Source organism: Podarcis liolepis (assembly GCF_965112155.1).
Source record: "Podarcis liolepis genome assembly, chromosome: 7".
Lineage (NCBI taxonomy): Eukaryota > Metazoa > Chordata > Lepidosauria > Squamata > Lacertidae > Podarcis > Podarcis liolepis.
In genome coordinates this window covers 50,557,356-50,583,694 of record NC_139561.1, presented here as the reverse complement: position 1 = coordinate 50,583,694, position 26,339 = coordinate 50,557,356, and the positions used below count along the sequence as shown (strand labels likewise).

The window sequence follows — 26,339 nt, the reverse complement described above, 5'->3', positions numbered from 1 at the left end:
AGTAAACAGAGGTCTTTTGCTCTATAGCACATGAAATACAAAATTTAAGCGAAGGTTTCAGAAGGTTTGGATGAGCATGAATAGCAAAGTGCCATTTTCAAGAACAGGATTAAGGAAATGCTGCAATTACCTATTTAAGTCTTCATTTTGCTAATCATGTACTTTCAGTGTACTTTAACATTTGATGAAAAATTTAAGATGCACTTTGCCGGAATGTGCATCTAAGGGAATCTAAGATGTGCATCTTATATGGTTTAAGGGAATAAAGATAGGGAATGCAAACAAAATACATTGCCTAATTTATCAATTCTAACTTCCATCCCACCCATTAAAATAAGAGCCATATGATATATGTTAACATTTGTTAACTAGCTGCAAAAAGGCAAAGTAATATGTTGATGTACACAAATAGGGGAGTAGAACCAAATGTTTAATTCAATTGTAGTAACAGCCTATTCAAACAGACAAAAATAAATAGATGAAGCAGATCAAATACCCACTAACGTCCAAATCACATTTAGACAAGATACAGATAGGTAGCCGTGTTGGTCTGCCATAGTCAAAATAAAAAAAATCCTTCCAGTAGCACCTTAAAGACCAACTAAGTTAGTTCTTGGTATGAGCTCATACCAAGAACTAACTTAGTTGGTCTTTAAGGTGCTACTGGAAGGAATTTTTTTATTTTGATTTAGACAAGATGTGTGAGAGGATTTTTTCTGTGGCTAAGCTTATTCTCTGGAACTGCCTACCTAGCGAGTGTCCTCACTCAGATACTTTGTTATGACCTTTCACTATTTCTTTAAGAAGACATTTGAACTGTTGTTAGTTTTAACTTCCCAGTGTAGTTGTTTTGAACCACTTTATTTGCTACCATTCTGCATATTAGTTTGCATTTCAAACGTTTTTATTATTGTGTATACAAACTTGAGTATTTTAGTGAAAAGGTGAAATAGTTATACACTGTATTTAGTAGTCAAATTACACTGAAGCCAGCATAATACAGATTTAATCTATACTTCTCAAAACTAGTTTTACCTCCAATCCTAAGCATAGTGCCAAGTCAGCCATCCTTTCACAATATGCTCTGCTAAAGGTGAACAGTCACAGCACCTTCCATATTGAAGTGAGGTAAAGCTTTCGCAGTATCAGTACACTATGATGTAGGAAAGGAGACACTGAGACTCAATCCAGTTACCCTCATGCTCCTCTCTCTATCAAGCAGGCAGCTGACCATGTGAGTGGCTATGGCATCAATTCAGTGAGATACTGGGGTTGGGAGGAGAAGCAAAGAGAATTTCTAGATTGAGTAAAACAGCCCATTATTGTCACTTTTTACAGGCTTATACTTTACATTCCCAAACACTTTTTGGAAGTGCACGCTTAAGAGGAAACACAGCTTGGCAACCCACTAATGAAACTAGTCTCCACTTAAGTATTCTTGTACATACATGTTTCATTAGCAGAAATCTGTATTTAGGGAACTATATTTGGTATATTCATAATGTAACTGTTTGCTTTAAAGCCACTCTTTTGAAGCAAAATCTGTCCTTTTCCTCTGTGGTATCAATATAATGGAAAAAATTACCTGCATCCAGAAGATGGCACAAAAAAATTGAGTCATCAGTTAAAACATTCAGTTTATTTAGTTGCATATATTGATAAAGGTAAGTTGTGGTTTCTACTATGCCAGCATTTCCCTGCTGAGCTTAAAGGACAATCACCTACTACTTTGTCTTTGCTTTGGTTAAACATTATTACCTGCATCTCACAAAAATAATTTCATGTATCCAAGAGAACTTTGAACATCTATTTCTTGAATATCATGCCACACTGTAACCCTCTTTTTCAAGGGAGTGGTTTTTCAACTTTATTTTGTTACATGGTGTGAGGTTCTGCTATTCAACAAGAGAGAGAGAGAAATAGAAAGAAATAAAGAGCACATTAAAATTACACTGGACATGTTTGAGCCTTCAGCAAAACCTGAAGCACTTATTTGAATCCCTGCCAATATTAGTGAACAAAAACAACAGAGACTTCTAATGAAAGCTCAGTTTTATGGATATCTCTGTAAGTCAACTTCCTTCAATCTGGTACATCGCAAATAGCAGCATCAGCCTTTAAGAATTTCATATACTTCAGGACAGATGTCTCACTGCCTTCTCTTCAACTGGAAATCTCTGTCTTCAGCTACATGCCATTAGATTAGCCTGCATTAAACCAAATTCCTGAAATTTTACTTCATTTCAGTTAGCAAGACCCCCTTCTTCTCTTTTTCAATACCTACCCAGCAGATTTGTTTCTTGCGACAATCTACAACCCACAGCTTTGTATTTCACAATTGCTCTACCTATTAATTCTTTTTCCATTTATTTTTTTTCAGAAGACAAAGCAAGTTTATCTTCCAGGGAAAGAATGCCTTTGTGAGAATGAAGTTTAAGAGAAGGTAGGTTTTCATGCCCACAGGAAAATAGAGCAGGAGGGGGTACTTGCTACTCAACAGCTTCTTCTTCAGATGTGAAAATTACTGTGCAGCTCCTCTGTGAGCAAGCTACTGCAGAACAGAGTACTAATTAAGCATTAAGGAAAAACAAAATTAGTTGCATGTTTTAAATCTCCTTTTGGCAAGTACAACAGTGCAATATTAATACAAGCAGTTTCATAAAATTAAAAAGGCATATTTCATCTCAGATGAAATTAGAAGACTGTTTTGTCAGCTAAAGTGTGCTGGATCTTTTCAAGCATTAAACCAACACATTTTCTCTGAGTTGGGAAAACAAGTGTGACTTCTAGACACAAATGGAACCAAAGACAGATTCCTTAGATCATTCTCTATTTATTCTTCTATTTATACACAGAGGAATCAAATGGACATTAGGAATTGATTAACAAAAGACAATAGCCCCCCCCCCCCAAACAAACATACAAGTATCACCCAAACAAGTTCACAGAATTTTTTTAGGAGCAAGAAGATAAATGCAAAGGCTCATCTGCTCTATAGCCTTCAATCCTTTTGTCTGCTTCTTCCAAGAAACTCTGCGAATGCAGTTCTATATATAATGCAGGATGCCCCTAACGGGTCACAGTCCCAACGCAGTGTATTCTTCCCTCCTTCATATTCCATGCAAAACCAGGGTCATGACAAATGCTAGGAATATATGGAATTTTTCAGAAACACAAGGACAGCAACAATGTCATGATGCCATCAACTAAATGGCAGCTCTTAGATCAGTACTAGTAGTTTAGAAGGATGCCTTAGGTTTCTCTTTTGTTTATGGATATAACAGTTCTTACTTCTCCCAGTAAAGTGTGGGGAAAGTCTTGCAATTATTCTGATTTGGGGGCGAGGAAGGGGGAGGATAACAGTTTGCTTTGCTACTATAGACTGCTAGAATAGAGTCAGTAGAGCATGAGATTGCTAATCTCAGTGTTGTCGGTTTGAGCCCCATGTTAGGCAAAAGATTCCTGTATTGCAGGGGGTTGGACTAGATGACCCTTGACCCCAAATCTACAATTTTATGAGTTTATGTAGCACCAAAACAAATATTATCAAACTCTAAACAGATTATATGCAGCATCCCAGCCAACTACTGCAACCATTAATCCACATTATGTTTGCCCAAGGCAGACTTTAATAGGTTTATAAAGCCCCTAAAAAGCAACATTACCTGATACAGACTAGAAGGGCTTCAAGTCTGAAAGATGTGTTGAAAACAAAACACTTTCTATTTCTCATTCTGCCTCCCTACATCCACCCAAGTAAGTCATTAATTTAAGTCTTCCATTTAGAAAGTCAAACTAGATGGAACTGCACATACATCACAACATATATTATCTTAGAAAAGGCATTCCTTCTTTCTGAGATAGCACCCATCACCTGTAATTTTCATTAAGGACTTACATTAAACTTAAAAAAACAAAACAAATTATGATGCCCAGTCCATGAACAGCACACTTTTCAAATTGATCAGGAGGTTTATAAGCAGTTAGCCTAACCTACTATTAGCCAGCTAGATGTCGCAGCCCTAACCATTAGATATTCTTGAAGTGTCAAAAGTAAACAGTGCTCCCAAAAAGCTTACGGGAAAATTGGAAGGGAGATATAAAAGCAGCAATGACAGCTTGTTCATAAGAACTGAGCTATAATTCAGCTATGAACCAAACCTGCTACAAGGGCTTACAGGGGAAACTGTGACAGGGCAAAAGAGGGGGAGCTGTTACATTCCTTAAATAAGCTTTCATGTGACTCCAACTTATAGAGTTAGGTAGTGCACAGAGGTGTTCTGTAATGAAAGATAAATAATGCTAACAAGTGATATACCAAAGAGATTTCATTACAAGTGTGATTATTGAACCTTTTGGCCTCAATGTAATCTTACGTATTACAAGTTTGTCTTGCATTGTGAATTTCAGCCAAAGTTGATAGAGTTCAATAACTTGACTAACCATCCATGTATACTGCTCATTACCCAAGTAATAGATTTATCAAAGCAGGCATGAGGCAATACAAGGAACAGATACCATTTCTAGAAATACCTCAGTGGAAATTACTAGATTTCAACAAAAGCATTATTATTAAGAATTTAACTCCATAATTTAGAGCATAGAGAGAATGGTACTTAATGTAAAAGTAAGCACAATTAAAGATGGCAACGCTAATATACATACTAGGAGGTCATTTGAACTTAAACCCCATCAAAAAAAACTAAAAAAAACTTCAGGTATATTTGATTGTGAGATTCTTCCTGCAACAGTGTAGAATGCTTGCAGCACACTTTTGGGGAGTAAGATAACAGACCTTGAGCATTTCTTCTGTTCTCTACATGACACTAAATGCAAGTAAGTTCCATGCAACTTTCCTCTACTGTACAGTATTCTGCTAGGCAGGCACTGAAGAAATTCCATTAAGGATGGACAGTGATTAGGACTGCTTCACTCCCCACCCACAAAAATAACATATTAAAAAGGCATCTCTACCATTACAAGGACTAGGTTTTCACTTTGCTTATTTTTAAAAATAAAGGCCAAGGTTCCCAAGAGCTGTAGATTTCACAGAAATCTCCCAAAAGCCATGTCTTGGAAAAAACAAAAACAAGCAATGCCTGGCTTCTGTGCTTGGGAGATTTAAGAGAACTTTCACAGCAAATTTAGATAATCAGGATTCTAATGAAACTCTACTTTCCGATTAATGTGCAGGTTTGGGATTTTGAGCCAACAGCAAGATGATTATTTTCATACTAAAGAAAGTATCCTACTATATGATCTGCAGGAGGTAGGGTATTACTAAACTCTTCATCACCATGTAAAAAAACACTTCCATAGTCCAAGGACGTTTAGGCTATCCTCTGCTAACATTTTAAAGATTTTTTTTCACCTTAATCAAGTTCCTGTTCATATTAGTTCTCCCCTAATTTTAAGATCAGACAACAGAAACTATTCAAAAGTTCTGCATAGAGGAAAAACAATATTCATAATTCAATCTAACAATTTTGATAGCTTTGCCCCAACACTATGGTTTTACAGTTTTCCCTTAATCCAAATATATTTGATCACATCTGCCACTATGGTTCCAATGACTGCATTCCAATTCATTTTCTCTTTGCATTTGTCTACTTTTGACAAGCCTAAAAGAAATTTAACACAAATGTTACACAAAGATAGTTTTGCATACCTCACATGCCATTAGTTTGCTTTTCCATTTCAAGCATCAGACATTATAAAAAAAAGTCTTCAGCCCACAAGGGCAAACAAAACAAGGACACCAAGGTAAGCACGTTTGCAAAACTATTTAAAAACTGTGTCTCTTATCATCACTTAGTCAGGTTTTGGAAAGCAGCTATAACAAAAGGGATGGCACTATAGAGCACAAAGGTGTTATTGGCAGCTACCTTTTGAGGGGCCAATTGTGATATCATGTATCAATTTCATCATGTCTCAGGCAGAGACAAATGCAAAACAATGCAAGATCAAATAACTATGCAGGACTCAAAGACAAGGGAGCAACACAAAGTAGTTACTAACATGTACAGTCATACCTCAGGTTGAAGTTGCTTCAGGTTGAGCGCTTTCGGGTTGCGCTCCACGGCGACCCAGAAGTAATGGAATGCGTTACTTCCGGGTTTCGCCGCTCATGCATGATGGTAAAAATGACGTCACACACGTGCAGAAGCTGCGAATTGCGACCCGCAGACGCGGGTTGCGTTCGCTTCAGGATGTGAACTGGGCTCTGGAACGGATCCTGTTGGCATCCTGAGGTACCACTGTACAAATATCATAGAAGACAGGTGCAGAGACACTGGGTTGTGGGCAAAGAGTAATTCAAGGGCTTGTCTGTGATAAGTACAAGTTGACTTGTTCTTCTTGAAAGATCAGACCCCCCAACCACAAAGTGGTTTTGTAACTTTTTCCAGTTTTTGAGAACTGCTCGACACAAGCAATATAGGGCTAATGTTTGAGAATGGGGAATAAAAAGCTCCCCCTTGAGTGTACAGATCTAATTGTGCTGTTTTTTGCATACTGGCCATGGTGTATATATTTCCTCTCAGCGTGGAGCAACTGAAACTGACAAGATGCGACTTGCTGAATTGTTTAGTTTCCATCTCTCTTTAATCTCCCATGTACACATAAACTCAGGGGCCAGGCATCAACACACACTCAAACAGTTTTCCAATTACTTTGACATTCAAAGGCAAAAGGTTTGTTGAAGGAGACTCGTGGCATGCATGCGTATGGCGATCATGACCAAATCTACTATTGTACAGTAGCAGATACAATATTGCTTTTCCTCAAAAGAGTTTAAGCACGTTACAGTTTGTAATAGAAGAATTTAGGGAGCTTTGCCTATGCCCCTAGAGAAAAAGTGTTCCTTTAAAGAATTTCAGCAGCATCACAAGTGTTCTTGCATCGTGTTGCAGAATTCTTGCACTGCCTACAAGAGATTAGATCCAAGTGAGTACTGCATACACAAAGCTAGACTACACAGGATTTCAAGGACATAAAGAAAGCTTTATATAAGCCTTAAAAGACAAAGGCTAGTGTTTTGATATCCACATTTATCTTTATCTTAAGTTAAAAATTCTGGGATACTACGAACTACATTTGCCAATGAAGTTGAAGTCAACTACTTGCAGAAATTAGTTCACCTAGTCTTCCACATTTGAACTTTAGCACCAGCAATTGATATATAAAAAGCCCAAGACAAAACTAATATTTGTTTTGGTAAACTTTAAAGCACTTTGATATGTTGCTCTTTTTTCTCTTTTTGCTTCATTTTTTTCAGAAGAGCAATAGAGCCCTCTAGTGGGGGGAAAAAATCAAGACTTAACTGCTAACTCACAAGTAAGGTAGGAGCACAGGATACGGCTGCCAAATGTGTATTATTTTAAAACATTTTTATCCTATGTTTCTGCTTTACACCACACTGGAAATGTTAAAGCTATGAGCAAAATATATTACTCTCCGTAGACTGAACAAAATACAAACACAAAACCTTGCCACTTGATAGAAACAGACTTCCCTGAACTATGCCTTACGAGACATAGAAAGACCCTGCACTATATTTTTAATAAAATTTGGAAGTAGTAAATTTTCAAAACCCATCACTAATTTTCACTTCCTTTACTGGAAATACAGGTGAAGGGATGCTAGTTGCTAATTACAACAAGTGTCAGCTAATATTTTTTTGTGCGCCACAGAAATGCAGAAAACCAAACTGACAAGACCTTCAGTAGCAAGTAAGTAGAACCCAACAATGAATATTTTTAAAATTTCATTTTGAAAAGGTGGTGTACTCAAAGGAAAAGCCTCTTATGTTTGTCATCATATTATACATTTCCTCACTCTATGAAGTTTAAAGGAACTAAAAAGCAGTTAACTGCCAAATATACTCTCCCCCACCTCCTTAGGTAGCTTTGAATTTTCAAACTGCAAGTATGTTTTCTTTCTAGTTAAATTTAGCTCTTTATAGTTTGATGCAACAGCTTATCTCTATTATCTTTTTTGAAAATACAGTGTTCAAATCACAATGGGAAATAATAAGTCACATTACTCACTGGCACATATATACATGAACTCTTTATTTAACAGTGATTTGCTTCGTTGGTATAATGAGCTCCTGTTTGGGGCTCAATATTAAAAGAAGTAAGGTAGAGGTAAAGGGACCCTTGACCGTTAGGTCCAGTCGCGGAAGACTCTGGGGTTGCGACGCTCATCTTGCTTTACTAGCCAAGGGAGCAGGTGTACAGCTTCTGGGTCATGTGGCCAGCATGACTAAGCCACTTCTGGCAAACCAGAGCAGCACACAGAAATGCTGTTAACCTTCCCTTCGGAGCGGTACCTATTTATCTACTTGCACTCTGACATGCTTTCAAACTGCTAGGTTGGCAGGAGCAGGGACCGAGCAATGGGAAGTACCTGGTAGCAAAGCTATCCAGAACAATATCTGCCAATAATTTAACTATGACCAAAAACTCTAAATAATTATCTAGAACGTTCCTTGTGAGGTAGCCAAACCAGACAATTGTGTAATAACACATCATCACTTGGCATGCAGTTTTCCTGAGTCATCTCTTACCTTCCTTTGATGACAGACTGTACTTTTAGATTTGATGCTAAGGGACAAATCAGAACTGGGACAAGTTTCTGTGCAAATGAACCTTTACATGGAAATAAGTAGCTATTGGGACTTGCATCCAATTAAATAAAATTAAGTTTGGAATGTTGGTCCTTTTATACAGAAATATACCACATATAGCATTGATCAACCTAGTATTTTGAAAATCAGTTATGAAGACCACTGAGGTAGTATCCACATGCATGTAACACATGCAAATTCACCGATACAGCTTGCCACAAAACTGAATGCAATATTGACCTACCTATTCCTGAATTTGCTCCAGTGACTATGACCACTTTTCCACTCATATCACGACCCTGAAGGATTTCCATTGCAGTGGTGTTTCCATCATACTTCTGCTTGGCATTGGGTTTCATTGGATTATCTTCTACAGTAAATGCTAGTCTTGGGTCAAGGTATGTTGTCCTTTTATTTATGTGGCTTAAGAGAAACAAGAACGATGGTCATGCTAATATATCTTCAGTAACAATGCAAACACTGAGAAATACTTTATATTCAAACACTGCTATGTCCCTGTTCAGTTTTAAGTTACAGACTTGCTGCTTCTATTGATGAGTCCTACCTTGTTAGTCTCCACAATCCCCATTCTTTCACAATCCTGGAGAAGTGCAAAAATTAAGTTTTATCAGGAGGTTCCTCTCCGATACAAAAATGTGGAATAGTAAGGAAAGAGGACAAATGAGAAATTCTATTTATCTCTCATCTGGATAAAGGCATAACTGCAAGATTCTATGACCTTTGGTTAAACTTGGATCATAACCAGGATACATATATGAGAAAATGGGTGTGAGATTCAAAGAATAAGAAGGAAACAATGGATTTGGGACAACTTCTTATCGAATATAATTTCAGGAGACCTAAAGGAGAACTATTTTAAAACCACTGATCAATGGTTTGATCAACACCTTATAAATTGAATTTAATATATAAGTTAGTATTGGATAGATGTTGAAAATGTGGATAATAGAAAGTGGATTAAATACGTACCCTTTGGAATTGTTCAGATAAAATTATTGTTGAAATCTGTTCAGGCTAATATCTGATATGTTAGGCTCCCTTGGAGCCTTAAATATTTCTGCTTTGTTATTTAAAAGATGTTATTCCAGAAAATGATTTTAAAATAGTGCTCAATTTTATAACTATCGCTAAGACTAAAATAGCTAAAAATTGGAGGTAAAGTGTATATCCTACAATACCTGAATGGATTGAGAAAAAATGGTCCATAGTAACTATGATTAAACTTATAAAAGAATACATATAAACTAGTCTAACAGGTTTATTTTAAAAGGTTTTTTTTGTAATCTTCTAGAACAAGTGTAAGGATAATGTCCAAACTTATGCTGCTTTCAACTTACTGTAATTGTACCTCATTTCATTGACAGGTGAAGCCAAACTTTTTTGCCCAGATTTTTGGGGAGGTATAACTTGGAAAACATGAGCACCTGTTTGTCACTGCTACTTTGCTTTTATGGATCTGCAATTTGATGGCAGATTTTCATTCTTGCATTCAGCTTTGTACTACATTGTTTCAACTCTAATGTTGATGTTTACATGTTCTGTAAACATCCCTGGAACCTTCAGGGGAAGGGTGGATTACAAATATTTTTTATAAATAAGGTTTTTTGAACTATTTGTATAATTTTATAGTTGTATAATTTGTAAATAGTTGTATAATTTTGTAAATAGTTGTATAATTTGTAAATTTGTATAATTTTATCACACAATTTGGAGGTCGTGGTAAGAGTCTTTTAGGAATGAAATTAGACCCTAGAGGACAGACCAAAAAATCCTACCAATAATCTTACAGGCTCTAACCAACAACAGGAATATCAAAAGAGGGATTCAAATGAGAGACATTTTGCATAGTCCATTACTGTTTACATTAAATTGTCACTGTTTGTAAGGCATTCTTCTGGCCAGAAATCTATAATAGACATAACTTCCTGAACACTCGGATTGAAAAGACAGATTGATTGCTAAAAAAACACACCCAGCAGCTTACAAGACCTGTGGCTATCTTAAACCTACAAATATAGAACTCTTGAGTTTTCCATTATTTTGTTCCTGTAGCACAAAAGGCTGAAAGTCAATGGGGAACAGTTTCCAGTTTCATCTCTATGAATTAGCTTTCCTTAAGTAAAAATAAAGTGGTCCGCAACAAGTAAGAAACATTAATAGTCTGTAACTGAAGGCCAATTGTGATATTACTGGCTTACAGTCTCAGTTCTGTGTGTTGGGAAGGTGACAGAAAAATGGCTATGAAAAAGAGTTGAATGCAATGACTACATGAAGCTGGTTTAAACAGTCAGACTATCAAGTCTACTATTGTTCACCAGGACAGTGGTTCACTGAGTCTCAGGGAGAGGTATTTCCCAGGACCTTCAACCAGGCACCATGTAATTGTAAGTTCAAGGGATGAAACCTATAAACATAAAAGAGCCTGCTGAACCAGTTCAGTGACCCATCTAGTCCAGCCTCCTGTTCTCAGAGTGGCAAAGCAGATGCCTATAGGAATCCCAAAAGCAGGAACTAAGAACAACAGCACTCTCCCCAGCTCCCAGGAATTAGTATTTGGAAACTTAATGCCTCTGACAATAGCAGGGTAGAACCTAGTCACTGTGGCTAGTAACCATTGATAGCCTTATTCTCCATTAATTTGTCTAAAACTCTTTTGAAGTCACCTAAGTTGGTGGCCATTGCTACCTCTTGTGGGAGAAAATTCGACAGTTTAACTATCCATTGTGTGAAATGATACTTTCTGTTTCTCCTGCTCTTTTGTATTCCAATATTATGGGAACTATTTACATGCATATGCTCTGTAAATTAGATGTGAATTCTTCAAGTCTCTAGACAGACTTGCCATTGACAGCTTCAAGCAACTTTTCCAAGGAAAATGAATTAAATCATGTTAGATTTAATATGGTTTGGCATTTTTTATTAACTATACCTTTCAAGAGGCTTTTTACAAAACAAGCTTCAACATGCTACAAGAAAATCTAGAGAAGTATTTCACTGCATTCCTGCTTTGAATAGTGCAAGGATAGATAATTTGGAAACCAGTAACCATCAAAATAACAAAACTACAGAAATGTCATTTGGAGAATTGGTACCCTTGCAGTTCTCTCACTTACTCAACAAAGTAGACTTGTCCATTTTCATCTGTTTCTTGCTCCCATCCATACGGCAAATCTGAAGGAATACAAAATAAATTTAGTGGCATTTTTAAAGCAATTTAAAGCTTTCAGCTTAAATTTTATATATCCTCAGCAACACTTTGTCTTCAACTGAAGAATGTGGTGGAGACAAGAACCAGTAAAATCCAGGAGAGTGTGACACAATAATGGAAGGCAATAAACAAATTAACCTTCCACATGGTTTTAATGCTATAATCCTATGCACACTCTTATGGGACTAAGCATACACTGAATTCAATGAGACTTGCTTCCAGATAACCAAGCATTGGATCAAGCTGAAAATGAGCAATGCCTGTTCCGTAGTTAGTGGCCATTAAGGGATTCAGTTAGTCTGCACACACCTTTCTTTATAAGTTTATCGTTAAGGCTATATATAACTGAAGATCTGAAATTACTGAAGTAGGGAGATGAGAAAGAAGAAAGCATTGTAACTGCAACATTTAATCTGAAATGGAAGAGTCATGGCAATGGCCACTGATGTTTCATGTTGGATACAATCCAAAGTTCTAGTATGCCCAATACAGCAACCCCAATAATGCAGGACAATTTGTTCTTCTGCAGCTATATTTTATAAAAGGAAGACAATGAGTGAACAGCTGCAATAATTTACTTCCACTACAGAAGAAGCCTCACAAATTTTGGAGGAAGGATTCCAGATTAAATGGTTTAAGGACCAACACTGGGGTCCTCCTATGACACAAGTATTCATGTTATTCATGTCATGTTTCCCAGCCATAGAGATTATTATCTGCAATCATTTGCAAATTATGGCACACCAAATTGATGGCTCAGGCTTTAACTTTTCAAAGTTTATTTATTATTAAATTAAATTACTAGTCTATCCTTCCTCCCAAAGGAGCCCAGGATAGCAATTTAAAATAAAAGTGTATTTAAAACAATTATACGTGTTTTATTGGAAAACATTAATTGCTAGCGGGTCTTTAAAAAAAATGTGCTTCCACTATTTTCCCTTGAGATTTTACTTGGAAAAGTATCACACAGATGGGACAGACTAATTTACTAGTATTAGGACTCAGCTACATTAGTAAAGAAACAGTGAACTGAATATGCTATAAACATGTAACAACACCAGATGGCACCAGACCGCAGGAAATTTTAAAATGAGGTTTTCCATAGAAATTTTTTATTTTGTTAAAACGATCTAATTTCTGACTTATTTATAGCTTTTCCCCTGTGTTTAGAACTACCCTTAATCAGCAAAACTAGACACAAACCTCCTGCAACTCTTTTCCGTTTCCCGGATTTGGGATGATCCCACTGAGTTCTTTCTTCCAGGTGACTGAAAGGGAAGCATTTCAATATAAATAAATATATTTCACAAATGAAGTGAGAGCTCAATTGTGTCACTATGCATTGGTAATATTAAAACTGGCCAATCTTCCTGGTGCAACAAAAAATTGCAGTAAAGCAGTGTGCTCCCCCTACCAATGCCTTCTAGCTGCTTTGGGGCACAAATAATTCCTAGAATACTATAATGAAAGAATATGGGTCACTGCTAATTCATACAAAGGCAAAGCTGACAGGGAAAATCCGAAACCAGAGTGACCAAGCGTTCCAGAGAGATTGGAGTAAATTTATGCAATATATAGACAATCATTGTAAACATATAAAAACACTAGCAGGACTGAGATAAAACTCACAACATTTAAAAGACACAGAAAAGATAACCTGTCTGTATGAATAAATAATAAAAAATAAAAAATTGTCCAGTAGCACCTTAGACTAACCAAGACCAACTAAGTTTGTTCTGGGTATAAGCTTTCGTGTGCATGCGCACTTCTGAAGGTATCTGAAGAAGTGTGCATGCACACAAAAGCTTATACCCAGAACAAACTTAGTTGGTCTCTATGGTGCTACTGGACAATTTTTATTTTATTTCAACTGCGTCAGACCAACGATGAAAGTTAAGGAACAGAACTGGTAGGCCCAAAGTCTTCCTTAGGAATGCTCAGGAAGGAGCCCAAAAGCAAGTTTTCAAAAAGTTTGTTAGGTTCTATAAGTTTCCTTTTACAGCAAAACCTGTGAACCTTCATTTCTAAGGAGAGATGAATTTACTGAGTTGCACCCAACTGTGTTACTTAGCTAATGGTAATGCCTCCATTTGCAAAACTTAAAATTCCCTCTCCCTCCTGCAACCCCCCACACCACTTAAATTTATTTATATTTTATTTCATAAAATTTATACACCGCTTGATTGTAAAAACAAACAAACAAACCTCAGAGCAGTTTTCAAAAACATAAAACAAGAAAATAAATACATACAAAAGTTTAAATACCAAAGCAGATTAAAATTGCTTCAACTTTCTAAGCATTTGGGTAGGCTCATCTAAACAATAATTATTGTTGCAGGCTCCGAAAAGAGAACAGTGAAGGCCCCTGCTTGGTGCCAATAGGCGGGGAGTTCCAAAGTATAGGTGCTGGTCCACTAAACAATCAAGTTCTTCCAAATGCAGAAAGGGCAATATGTGGCACCTGTTGTAGTGCCAACTCTACTCATTGAAACAATCAAGTAGGCCCAAGTAGGGTAAAGCAACCTCAAAGGTAAACTGGTCCCAAGTTGTTAAGGGCTTTATATTTTAATGGTAACACCTTGAAATTGGCCCAGTAGCAAATTGGCAACCAGTGCAGATCTCTGAGCATAGGTGCTCTATGTTGACAAGGCCTCAATCCCATCAGCAATCATTCATGCTACAGCCTTCCACACTAACTACAGCTGCTGGATCAAACACAGTTTCATAGTCCGCAACTCCTCAAAATACCAAGGCAGTTGGTCAGGTTCCAAGGCGCCAAAGAGGATGCTTAGGAGTCACATCGACTACCCATTTCATCTGACCATTCCACAGTGAGACAAGGGATTTGACAGGGTCACCAGCTTTCTCCACTGGAAAAATGCCCCAGGGCAGTGGTTCCCAATTAGCTCCGTTCTGCAGATCCCCTGAACAAGGCCAGGCCATGGACCCCCTATTTTTGAAAAGGCTTACTTCTGAATAAAAGCGCACGGGATTGGGCTCTACTTCGTTTGCCTTTGAAGATACCAGAAGACTCCTGTGCTGTGCTTCTCTGCGACTTCTTCAGTTTGTTCTGTACTCATGCTACTGTTGCTTTGTGGACAGTGCTCTGCAACTGGCCCCAACCTTAGGCTGGTCAGATACAAAAGGGAACGACATGCTTGCACCTTTAAGAGCTGAGTAGAAAAGGCAATTTCAGCAGGTGTGAGTTTGCAGGACAAGCTGCACCTGCTGGTAGTGGCAGAGAAGAGGCGATGCTCCTGAGGTGCCCTGTTCACTTTTGTACCGGTCACCCAACCAAACCAATACAACTGCAGGCGACAGCTTGCATCCCCCCTAGCGTAAGCTCCTTACAGAACTATGGGGAGGGGATTCTTATGAACATTTTTAACACCATTATAACCCTCATTATTTCCAGGAACCATGTTGCACTGGCGACTTCTTACCTCTCACCAATATAACCTCACAAACCATTCAGGTTCAAGTGAAATTCTGCACACACCCCAAGAAATTACGAGGGTGGAGGGGAGGGAGAGAAGAGAAAACTTTTCTGCATGCCACCCTCATAAACCACTGAGAAATGTTACTTTTTGTATCCTACACTGGTAAACTGAGGAGACTTTACGTACCCCCCACCCACCCACGCCAGACAAGCCACTCAGAAAAGCGACCCTTTGCCGCCCACCCCTCACAAGCCTTCCCTCAGAGAAAGCCCACCTCAGAGGCGGGAGCCCTTCCTCACCTGCCTGCCTGCCCACCTGCCCCTCTCCCACTTACTTGGCGTAGTAGACCCAGCCATCCTTCGTGGTCCTCTCCTCCCAGCCGGGGGGCAGCTCCTCGTCGCTGTCGGTGTCGTCCAGCCCCGCGTACTTCAGCGCCGCCATAGTACCTCGCGACGGTCCCAGGAAGGTTCTCCTCAGAAACGCCACCCTCCCGCTTCAATTATCGCCCGCCTCCTCTTCCCCCTCCCCGCACAGAGACGGAGCTTCTTGCAAGCAGGTTTCAGATTTTGGGGGCGGGGGGAGTTGTTGGGGTTTTTTTTTAAGGGGGGACAGCCCTTTCCGGTTCTGTTGAGCCAATCCCAGGGCGCGGAGGACGAATTGTATTATGGGAAGCGTAGTCCCGGGTGAGGGGAAAGCACGTGCCAAGCCGAGCTTTCAGCGGAAGGAAAATACAGTACCGACGTTGTGCTCGCGGGCGTTGCTGCAGCGGGCAAGTGTGGCTTTTTGTAGTCCCGTGCGAGATTCATCTTAAAGTTTGGGCTATATGTAACTGCGTCTCTGTAGTTTGTTTTTACTGTACTGAATATGCCCCGTGTATTGCTCTGTCATTGTTTGTGCTTATGTTTACGGTAAATGCATGTGGGTGGATGTAGGATTTTGAGAGAAATGCCCCGATTTGGGGGGAAGGTTGTTGAGAAGTTTTGAAAGCAGGAGCAGAAAGAGGGCTGCTTCTGCAAATGCTATTTCTACTGATAAGAATAATAAAGAGGAAATTTTCCCTCTGGCAACAGTTGCGCCAGAGTTTCAAGTTCAGCGGTTGTTTTTATACTTCAGGTGCGCCTGCAATCTTTTTCACACATGAGAATAAATCCCATTTTATGCACTTTGTAGCCACTTTGCTTTGTGCCGCAGTCTGCATTCCCAGAGAAACTCCCTAGCACCCAGCACTCTTGGTTGTAAAAACTGCATCTATAAAAATACAAATCCCAAAGTATTGCGGGTAGCTATATAGTGGATATATAGCAGAATTCAGTTTTCAGACTCAGAAAGTCTACATGAATTGCCATGCAGACTGAGTTGACAAATTAAAATGTCCATCTGATTTGTATGATTGTCCCACTAGTCAGGGAAGCTATGATAAAAACACTGCACTGCATTGTAAGTGTAATAACTGAACACAGCACCAGATGGTGCAGTATACAAAATACTATAGCAGAATAGTCTGCTTGTAATCTTTTTATGCTACGAACAATTAACCAAAAGAATGATACACAGACCATTTTATATTGCCTGTATACTTAAATCCTTCCAACCCAAAGTTTCTAACTATTTATTTCATATAATTTATTTATTATTTTTAAAAGTCTACTGCCTGATTGTACAATAGAGCTGTATCATGTACTTGTTTTATGAATCTATACATTGGTTATTAATCTGTAAGATTATTCAATTTCATATTTATTTTGTAACATGGGAAGTACTATGTTTTGTAACATGGGAAGTATCAAGCAAGTTAGTTTGAATATGGATGAATTACGAATAATCCTACATGTTTCTTTTCTACACCTCCGTGGTCAGATTAAACACCATCCCCACCCCTGCTCTCTCTCACTTTCACTCTCCGTGTAAGTATGTTAAGGAGAATGTAAGTTGAGTGGTTAATGTGACCATGATGCATATCCGCCAGGCCTCATGACAAATGTGCACATAGTCCAGCCATGAAGAGGGAATTTTGCACGTTTCGCAGTCACTATACATAATTGCAGGCTTCGGAGAATGTGCATACATATATTGAATGAATTTTGTACATTCTCCTGTCACTATGGCAATTTTATGCCTCTGATGACAGGGCTGCTGGGGAAGGGAGTAGAGAGGATGAGGAATTGATATGGGGGGGGCAAGTGAAAGTGCTTGGGGTTAAAGAGAACATTGGTAGCTCTGTGGAGGATCAAGAGGGCATTTGGAAAGAGAAGGGAGAAGAAGAGAGATATTAGCATGAAAGATGAGCTGGAGCTTCTGGAAGTAGGGACAGGGCATGAGGTTTTTGAAGGGGGCTGGGTGGAGTTGTCTGTGTTTGGGGGCAGGATTTGTGCGACAAAATATAGGCTGGTCGAAAGGGAGGGGATAGGACAGGGGTCAGCAACCTTTTTCAGCTGTGGGCCGGTCCACTGTCCCTCAGACCTAGTGGTGGGCCGGACTATATTTTTTTGGGGGGGGGGGGATGAATGAATTCCCATGCCCCACAAATAACCCAGAGATGCATTTTAAATAAAAGGACACATTCTACTCATGTAAAAACACCAGGCAGGCCCCACAAATAACCCAGAGATGCATTTTAAATAAAAGGACACATTCTACTCATGTAAAAACATGCTGATTCTCTGACCATCTGCGGGCCGGATTGAGAAGGCGATTGGGCCACATCCGGCTCCTGGGCCTTAGGTTGCCTACCCCGGGATAGGATTACAATTGGTTCTTTGAGAGGGCAGGGAGAGAAAAGAGGAGACAGAATGGGAATGGGGGTGAAGGTGAAAACACAGGTACAAAGTGGGGTGCAAAATAAGAAATAATCTACTGTAGGCAAATTTGAGCTAGATAAGCCAATAGTCTGACGCTCCATAAAGTAGCTTCCTGTGTTATTTTAATAACAGTAGCTAAGCTGACCATCACAAAATATAATGAGTTCAGAGAGACTGCTCTGTACCCCATGTAATTTCAGCACCACCTTTATTCCCAATCTTAGGCTCCTGGCTTGGAAAGATGATCTTCACCCACCCAGAGAAACTTTGTTCCCCATTAACATTGTATATGTTTTCTGAACTGAAAGACGCCAGCTCTCTGTGCTCTGGCTTGCTCAGGAGAAAGCCCTGGCAAATTCTCTCTCGCTCACTGTGCCCAGCAAGATGTGGATGTTCCAGGATGCTGAGCAGCTGTTCTGCGAAGATCCCAGTATTTGTGAAGAAGTGCTCCTGGTCTCAACAGGCTTTCATGTTGTCCAATACCATCCTGAGCCCAAGCCCTAGAATGTGGATGCTGCAAATGTGTTTTCCTGTGGCTTGCAAAGGAGTGCAATGCTGTGGTGTTCAAATAGCAGCATCAGATTCAGCACCTAACTTGAGTGGACAGCACTACTGGTGCAGTAGTCAGGCTCATAGGGCCAGTACCCACCACCAGCACAGCAACCTTTGCCCTTCAATTGAGAATATAACCTCCAATGCCTGTATAGCACTATGGCAGGCAAGGTACTCAGAGCTGCTTCCAGGACAGCTTGCAGAGGTTGGCAGCTGCCTTCTCCATGCTCCTCCTGTAACTGTGCCTTAAACCCAGGTGGAGTGTTAATCCAAGGTTTGCCTGCCACTCCCTGTCTCTGCTGAAGGTAAATGGATGACAGTAACACCTCCTCCAACCACTACCAGCTTGCCTTAACATATCTTTTACTTACACTCCTACTGTGAATGGGGAAAACAATAACTTTTGTTTCCTAGTGGAAGATCAGGACCAAGAGAAAATTTGGCTGAGTAATCATGGAAATGCTTTTGAAAGCAAGCTTTAAAAAAAAAACAACAACCAAAAAACAGAAAGTGGGGAGGGACCCACAAGTTTAAAAGTTGTGAATTCACCACTATTTAGGGCTAATGAATGATTATTTTAAGATCAGATCACACCTGGATTGAACAAACTGAAACAATGATTATGTACTCTCTTACTCTGATAGGAAGGAACCCTATCAATGGTAAGACACCAACTTTTCAAGCAGAAGGCCCCTGGTTCAATTCCTGGTCTCTCAAATTAAGCAGGGCCCAGTAGTAGGAATTGTGGGCAGGCAGTGAGGGGGGGACGTGCCTCTCTCTCTCTTTCTCTCTCTCTCTCTCTCTCTCTCTGCCTCAGACCCTGCAGGGCTGCAGCTTAACAGAGTAGATACCGGTAATGCTGCATAAGGAAGCTTCCTATGTCCTTCCTAATAAGATTTGCAGCCCATTCCTATGCATGTTCATTCAGAATTAAGAAGGTTGGCAATGTTTAACTAATAAGATTGGTTTTCAAAAACCCAGTTAACTGATTTTATATAGCCAGCCAAATTTTATTCAGAGTAGACTCATTTATTTCAGTGGGTCTACTCATGGCCAGCACACAGGTGGCCCTTTCCCATAGAAGGGGATGCCTTTTGGTGCCTGCTATGACAGATGTGGGTCATTTTATTCTATTTTTAATTTGCATTATTATCTCTAAACCTTAAAAAAAAATTCACAGGGTGGCTCACAAATAAAACTGCATAATCAACAAAACCACAAATTAGGCTTTTTACTTCAGAATTACTGGTTTTATCAACAGACAAATAGAATTCATAAGTTAATTGATTATGCCAGTAAAACTCAAATGCCTGCAATCCTATACACATTTACCTGGGAGTAAGTTCCCCATAACTCAATGGAGATTACTTATGAGTACAGTGGTACCTTGGTTTACGAACTTAATCCATTCTGGAAGTCCATTCTTAAACCAAAGCATTCTTAAACCAAGGCATGCCACAAACCAAAACAACTTCAGGATTTGCAGCGTTCTTAATCCAAGTTGTTCATAAACTAAGCTGTTCTTAAACCAAGGTACCACTGTAGACATGTACAGTGGTACTTCACGTTAAGTACTTAATTTATTCCGGAGGTCTGTTCTTAACCTGAAACTGTTCTTAACCTGAAGCACCACTTTAGCTAATGGGGCCTCCTGCTGCTGCCATGCCACCGGAGCACAATTTCTGTTCTCATCCTGAAGCAAAGTTCTTAACCTGAGGTAATATTTCTGGTTAGCAGAGTTTGTAACCTGAAGCGTATGTAACCTGAAGCGTATGTAACCCGAGGTACCACTGTATAGGCTTGCACTGTGTTTAATGGGCTGATAACTTTAAAATGAAGTACAACACATTCAAACAAGTGTACATAGGATTGGATGTCTTCGACTCCCCTGTTCACACACACACATCCATGCATTAAAACACATTGCCACTGCAACATCCAGCTCTTTTGCTTTTGAAAAATAACTTTATTGAAATGTGTAAATCATGCAAAGAGTGAAGATATTCAAATGTGTTAGATATAAAGCATGATGGGAAGATACATGTCAGAGAAGTATTCATCCCACTCACTATATATATGTTGATAGCAGGGACACTTTTTATGATAACAAGCTTTGAATTATAACAAGAGTAGTTTGTTGCCTGTGTCCTGATATCATAGGAGCCTTGGAAATAAGAAGTGTGCTTAAGAAGCCACACTGATGAGGATTTAATACCTCAGTATCTACAGTATGCTTACAGCAAAACCTCACATTCCCTCTGTCCTGCAGTCCATTATAAATCTTGGGATGCAGCTACCCTGTAATTAACCCTGCAGTGCTGGGATACTGCCTAGGATCAAATAGTGGATCTACCACTAACAGCACAATCAATTCCGTGTTGGTTGTCCTATCACCTCTGTTTATGACATTAGCAGTGTTCAAAGCAGAGCATTGATTTTCTTGCAGCAACGGAACACACAGGGAATTGCAACTGAATGGAAAATTAATTAAAAGAGGAAGTATCTGCTTTAAAAGAGAGGTTTGCAGTTTTAGTAAACAGGAAGGATTATCAAGAGATATACACTTGAACTCAACAATCCATCATGACTAAAGGCTATTTTGACTGCCCCATACAAAACTAATTACCTGAAAGTGTGGTCTCTGACTCTGGATTTGTTGTGAAGCTTGGTGATGACTGCAAACTGGCACCCCTACCATATATGTGTTTCAAAAGTGAAAGAAGGAAGCAGACCTAGCTGAGATTAAGGGATCAGGAATTCACAAATATATCGTTTGACAGTACGGCAGACTTCATCCACCCACTTTCCTTGAGCTGACTGTGAAAACAAGACACAATTTTCCCGTTTTCCTCCATTGGGTTGTGACCGGTCCCAGTTGAAGTAGTTGAGGACCATTCCATTGACATCAACAAATTTCCCTTCGTTTACCATGTCAGTGACACCCAGCCAAAAATCTGCCACACCTGACAAGCTCTTCTTGCTGTACTCTCGGAGAGCGTTGGTTTCATCGCCATCTCTGGGGATAGCAAGAGTCCCTCCCTTGGCTATGCAGTCTTCGTTTGCTTCATGGAAATGTTTTGCACCATCGGATGCCAAGTAGCATTTTTTATGGACCTTTGTTCCACGAAGACAGACTGTGAATGAAAGAAGATGGATGCAATGATTAAAGAATCCATGTTAAGTGGACCAAAGTGGTTCTTCACTGGTTATTGCTACCTGAAATTTCCCTGGATTTGGAATTTCTCTTGGCAGAATTTAGGATGGGTGGGCATCTATTTTGGTCCTAAGGGCCTAAGCCCATACAAACTTTCAGTTTGCAGTGATTGTTTTCCCATAAACACCATTTCTTCAGACACAGCATCAGCACTGTAGTTCCTTGCACCATTATTGATTTTGAGAGGTAGCAAAATACCTCATCGCAACACTTTCATCTCCTGCCGAATCAAAGAAGCAGCCCAACATGTGCTAAGGGCAATGTTAATTGGGTCTTCTAATCACAGTTTCAGTTTGTTCATTTGCAAGCTACTGAAACAGGCATAAAGATAACCAGCTATAAAGATGATGGCTGCTTATTGCTTTGCAGTAATTGATGGAGTTAATGGCTCCTTCAGCCTGTTGGCCTCTCTTTGTAGCATCATCCCAGTAGTAGATACAATGGGTTGCTTTAAAGAAAAAACTGAACCCTGGTTAGGAGATGCAGTTAATACTAGTGCATTGGGTAGACATTGGGCGGGTGAGCACTAACACTTACTGGATCCCCAAATTAACAGGAAAGGCTTGATGTGGTTGAGTGCTTTGGGCCAATCTCTGTATCTGAAATACTGAAAGTTAGCATATAAATCCCTGGATTGATGACACTGAATATAACACGAGGACATAAGAAGAGCATACTGATGGCTAATTTCAACATTTCCACAACTCTGGGTGCTTCTAGAATATCACCATTGTTGAAACTCCAGTCTCTGTCTACAGTTCTACAGTATGTACGCTTACCTCAGACTTAGCCTGAGAATGTCTATTTTGGGGTAGGATTCAATTGCATACCAGACAATTCAGGTTGTGCAATTCTAGTTGTTTGGGAAGTCCTGCACAACAGACCTGCTCCCTCAAAACGCTGGGCTTTTTGCAATAACAAAAGTGGAGGGAAACTGAGAGATAGCATTTGCTTTGACATGTCATTTAACCTTTCCACAAAAAATAAGAATGAATGCTCATTTAATAGCCAGCATAATCTAATCTCTCTGTAAATAAATCAGGATGGTCATCTGGAAGTGCCCTGAGTCCCCAAGGCTCTCTGGATAATCCCTTTTAAAACTGCCTCTCTTTCCTGTGTGCAATTACAAGTGGCAGAAGGGGGCACTGAAAAAACAGGCCTTCTTGTTACCATGTTGTGATCTCTTGGGACAACTGCCCTCCATGACTTTATTACCCATATATTATATTATGCCACTGACTCTTTAAGCTGTTTTGGTTTTGGAAGTCCAAGGAGAAGAGCCAGAGGAGGGCGGAGAGAAACAAAAAATGAGCCAGGACTGTTATTTGTACTATTTATGTTTGGAAAACAGTCCCCTCCGCCTCACCACTTTGGTTTCATGGCATACGGCAAGGAAAAACAGATATTTGTCTTGACATCAGAATGGGCTGAACTATCAGGAAATAGGTGTATACTTGGCTGTCCACCAAGGGCAGGGATCTAAAGTCCTTTTCATTACTTAGAAACACAAAGTGCCAAAGTAAAGCTAGCTGTGTATGAGGTCAACTCAGTGCTTAGCAAATAAAACCAGGACAAGGTATCTGAAAACACTATTTTAAAGTCTGCACCAAACACCCCGAGTATTCATGTATTTAATAATATCTTTAATCATTTGGTTAAAAAAAATGGAACAACAAATGGAATAACATCTTTCAGCCCATTTACCATCTATCTCTCTTCCACCACCCAAAACCCCTGTTTTAAAGCGAGCATTTAAAGTTATTTAAAACTGAAAAATATTAAGGGGAGAGCCAACTAAAGGAAACGATTCAACCCTGCAGAGCAAGGATGGAGGACTTGTGTCCCTCCAGATACTGCTGAACTATTATTTCCGTCAGTCAGAGCCAGCACTGGCTAATGGTCAGAGATGATGGGAGTTATAATCCAGCAACATCTGGAGGACCAGACATTATCCACCCCTTTTGTAGAATAATAAAAAGCAACCCTTACCTGTCTGCAGGGCTTGCATTTCCTTCAGGGAATTTACCTCTTGCCAAAGCTTGTTAATTTGACTCTTTAGGTCACCGTCTTTCTCTTAAATAAGTAAGTATATACATACATTAACATATTTAGACACATCAAAATGTTTACAGTAAGATGTGGAGTGCAATACAAAGGCTGCAATCCTAACCCCACTAACCTGGGAATAAATCCCACTGAATTATTTGCAGGCTTCCTTTAGCATGGGGAGGTAGCTGCCTGTGAAGGGTGAAGTCTGTACATAGTACACAATATACACCCATAGTTTGTTAAGTGCGCTATGATGGGTAAACTACAGTTCCAAGCATTCGGGGGGGGGGCAGGTGTGTTTTAAGTGTATGGTATGTACTTTTGGTTACAGGCAGCTTTTTTTATTTCCCTGCTCCACAATACATAGGTGAGGGGCATTTTTATTTTTATTTTGCCAGTTTTGAGTGTTCAAATCCTCATGCCACGTCAGTCATATTTGACACAAAGAGGCTACCTAGAGAAGTGCAGTAGAGGTGTGAGAAGTACCTTTGCTACCTACCCATCCCACATGCTTTAGCCTCTTTGAATGTTACTGGTAGAATGTGAGAACAGGCTATGCAAAAGTGTCTTATCATGGCACAACGTTACTTTAAGAAGAACTGCCCAGGTATGAGGTTTTTCCATGATTATTTGCTGTCTGTTATAGTAACTATCTCACGGCATGGTCCAAAGCAGAGCTGGGGGATGTTCCAGGTGTTGCTGAATGACAGTTCTTTCTTTTTCCCCCACTAAGTTTTTTCATGATACAATAAGCTAATGTAAACGAAAACAGCTACCAAAAGTAAAAATAGAGTATAGAGTCCTCTGTTAAAGGTACTTCTTAACCCTTACCACCCTCTCCCAGATCTCACCTGGGATCTTTCTTTTCTCTTCCCAGCCACTAATTCTGGGAGATCAACATTTCCCTGCCTCCTACCCAGTTCTCCCCATCCTTGACCATTGGTCAAGGTGGTTTGGGCTGATGAGGAATGGAGTCATAGAAACACCAGAAGGTGACTTATACTGAATCAGACCACTGGTACGTCAAGCTTAGTACTGTCCACACTGACAGCAGCTCTCCAGGGTTTTGGGCAGGAACTTTTCCCAGATGTACCTTGAGACTGAACCTGGAATCTTCAGCATGCAACTGAGCTATGGTCCTTTCCTACAACAACACCTGAAGGCCTACTTTAAAGACACATGAAGCTGAAGAGGTCTAGGTTTGATCTGTGCCTGGGAACTCCGGGTATAGTATGTGCGATATGTTATGTGCCCAGGCTTTTTCTATCATAGAATTCATAAATAAAACTATCCGAATCAGATGAACCAACATAGCAAAAAATAAAATAATACTTGTTAATAAATTTACTAAGGTAGCAATCAAATAATATATTTATCATAATCTTCATTCTCTGTGGCCTCCTAAGTTTGCTTACCTTTAACCCTCCGTTTGCTGTGTTTTCTGGCTTTGGAATGGACAGACTGGCCAGTTGTTTGATCCAGCAAAAGGATGGTAACAAGGAGGAAAATCAGAAATCCCATTTGTGCCATCTCTGTTTTCAGACAGTGAGCAAGAGTCATCAACAGCAGCTTGAAAGCAGTTGTGAGAACTGCAGCCCTGTAGAACTGATGGTGTTTGGCTTTATTAAAGGGTAGTGAGAGAATTGGCTGCGCTCCTTGTTTATTAAATGAGCAAAATACTCAAGCAGGCTTCAGCATAAGGTGCCCTCTTGTTCTCAGTCTTTAGCCTCTCCCACACCAGATTTATACTTCCTGTCAACTCTGACCAACTGAATTTATCAGGCTTGCAATCCAGGGCTTAACGTTGTTACTCAAGAGTAACGCCTGTATAGTTCAATACTGGAGAGTATGCTCTTTGTAACAAGGATGGGGAATCTTTAGCCCTCCAAATGTTGCTGGACTTCTACACCAGCCAGTAGCAGCCAGCATGGCCAATGGTCAGAGGCTGATGAAAGCTGTAGTCCAACAAAACAGGTTTGCCATTCCCTTTACTGGAAAAGTAGCCTATTAATCCTAAGGGCTGTTAGAACAGCTCAGCCTCCTAATGTGAGCTGTACTCTGCCCTGTATCTGTTGATCTCATAATTGTTTAATGCATGCCCTTCTTCCCAAAGGAGCCCTGGGCAGCAAACATGAACTATTAAAACATTTAAAAACAATTCTAGTTTGCAGAGTTTATTATGATCCTATACAGATATAGACCAGGAACAGCAGGTTCAAGCTTTCCATCCTGTTAATTTTATTATTAGGTTTATATCTTGCGTTTGCTCCAAGGAACTCAAGCTGCCATACTCTGCAGTACTTTGTCCTCACAATAGCCCTGTGAGGTAGGTTAGACAAAGAAACTGAGTGACCTTGGTCCAATCACAGTGAGCTTTGTTGCTGAGTGGTGATTTGAACCTGGGTCTCCCCATTATTCCACAGTGGCC

At 39.7% G+C, this 26,339-nt stretch overlaps 2 protein-coding genes across 2 annotated transcripts in view; both read right to left on the bottom strand.

The window, feature by feature from the left end:
• Positions 1–15,898, bottom strand: part of WWOX (WW domain containing oxidoreductase) — a 544,910-nt gene extending 529,012 nt beyond the window's left edge. Inside the window, exons 1-4 of the mRNA XM_083515079.1 lie at positions 15,633–15,898; positions 13,062–13,126; positions 11,764–11,821; positions 8,874–9,052 (exon numbers count right to left, since the gene is read on the bottom strand). Of these exons, the coding sequence (XP_083371205.1) occupies positions 8,874–9,052; positions 11,764–11,821; positions 13,062–13,126; positions 15,633–15,739 (409 nt within the window). The 5' untranslated portion in view covers positions 15,740–15,898. The remainder of the gene's footprint in view (positions 1–8,873; positions 9,053–11,763; positions 11,822–13,061; positions 13,127–15,632) is intronic.
• Positions 15,899–20,591: 4,693 nt separating this feature from the next.
• CLEC3A (C-type lectin domain family 3 member A) lies at positions 20,592–25,957 on the bottom strand. Its single transcript, XM_083512449.1, has 3 exons — positions 25,327–25,957; positions 23,852–23,935; positions 20,592–21,782 (listed from the first exon to the last, which is right to left on the bottom strand). The coding sequence occupies exons 1-3, from the start codon at positions 25,469–25,471 to the stop codon at positions 21,391–21,393; spliced, it is 621 nt and encodes a 206-aa protein (XP_083368575.1). The 5' UTR covers positions 25,472–25,957; the 3' UTR covers positions 20,592–21,390.
• Positions 25,958–26,339: the final 382 nt, after the last annotated feature.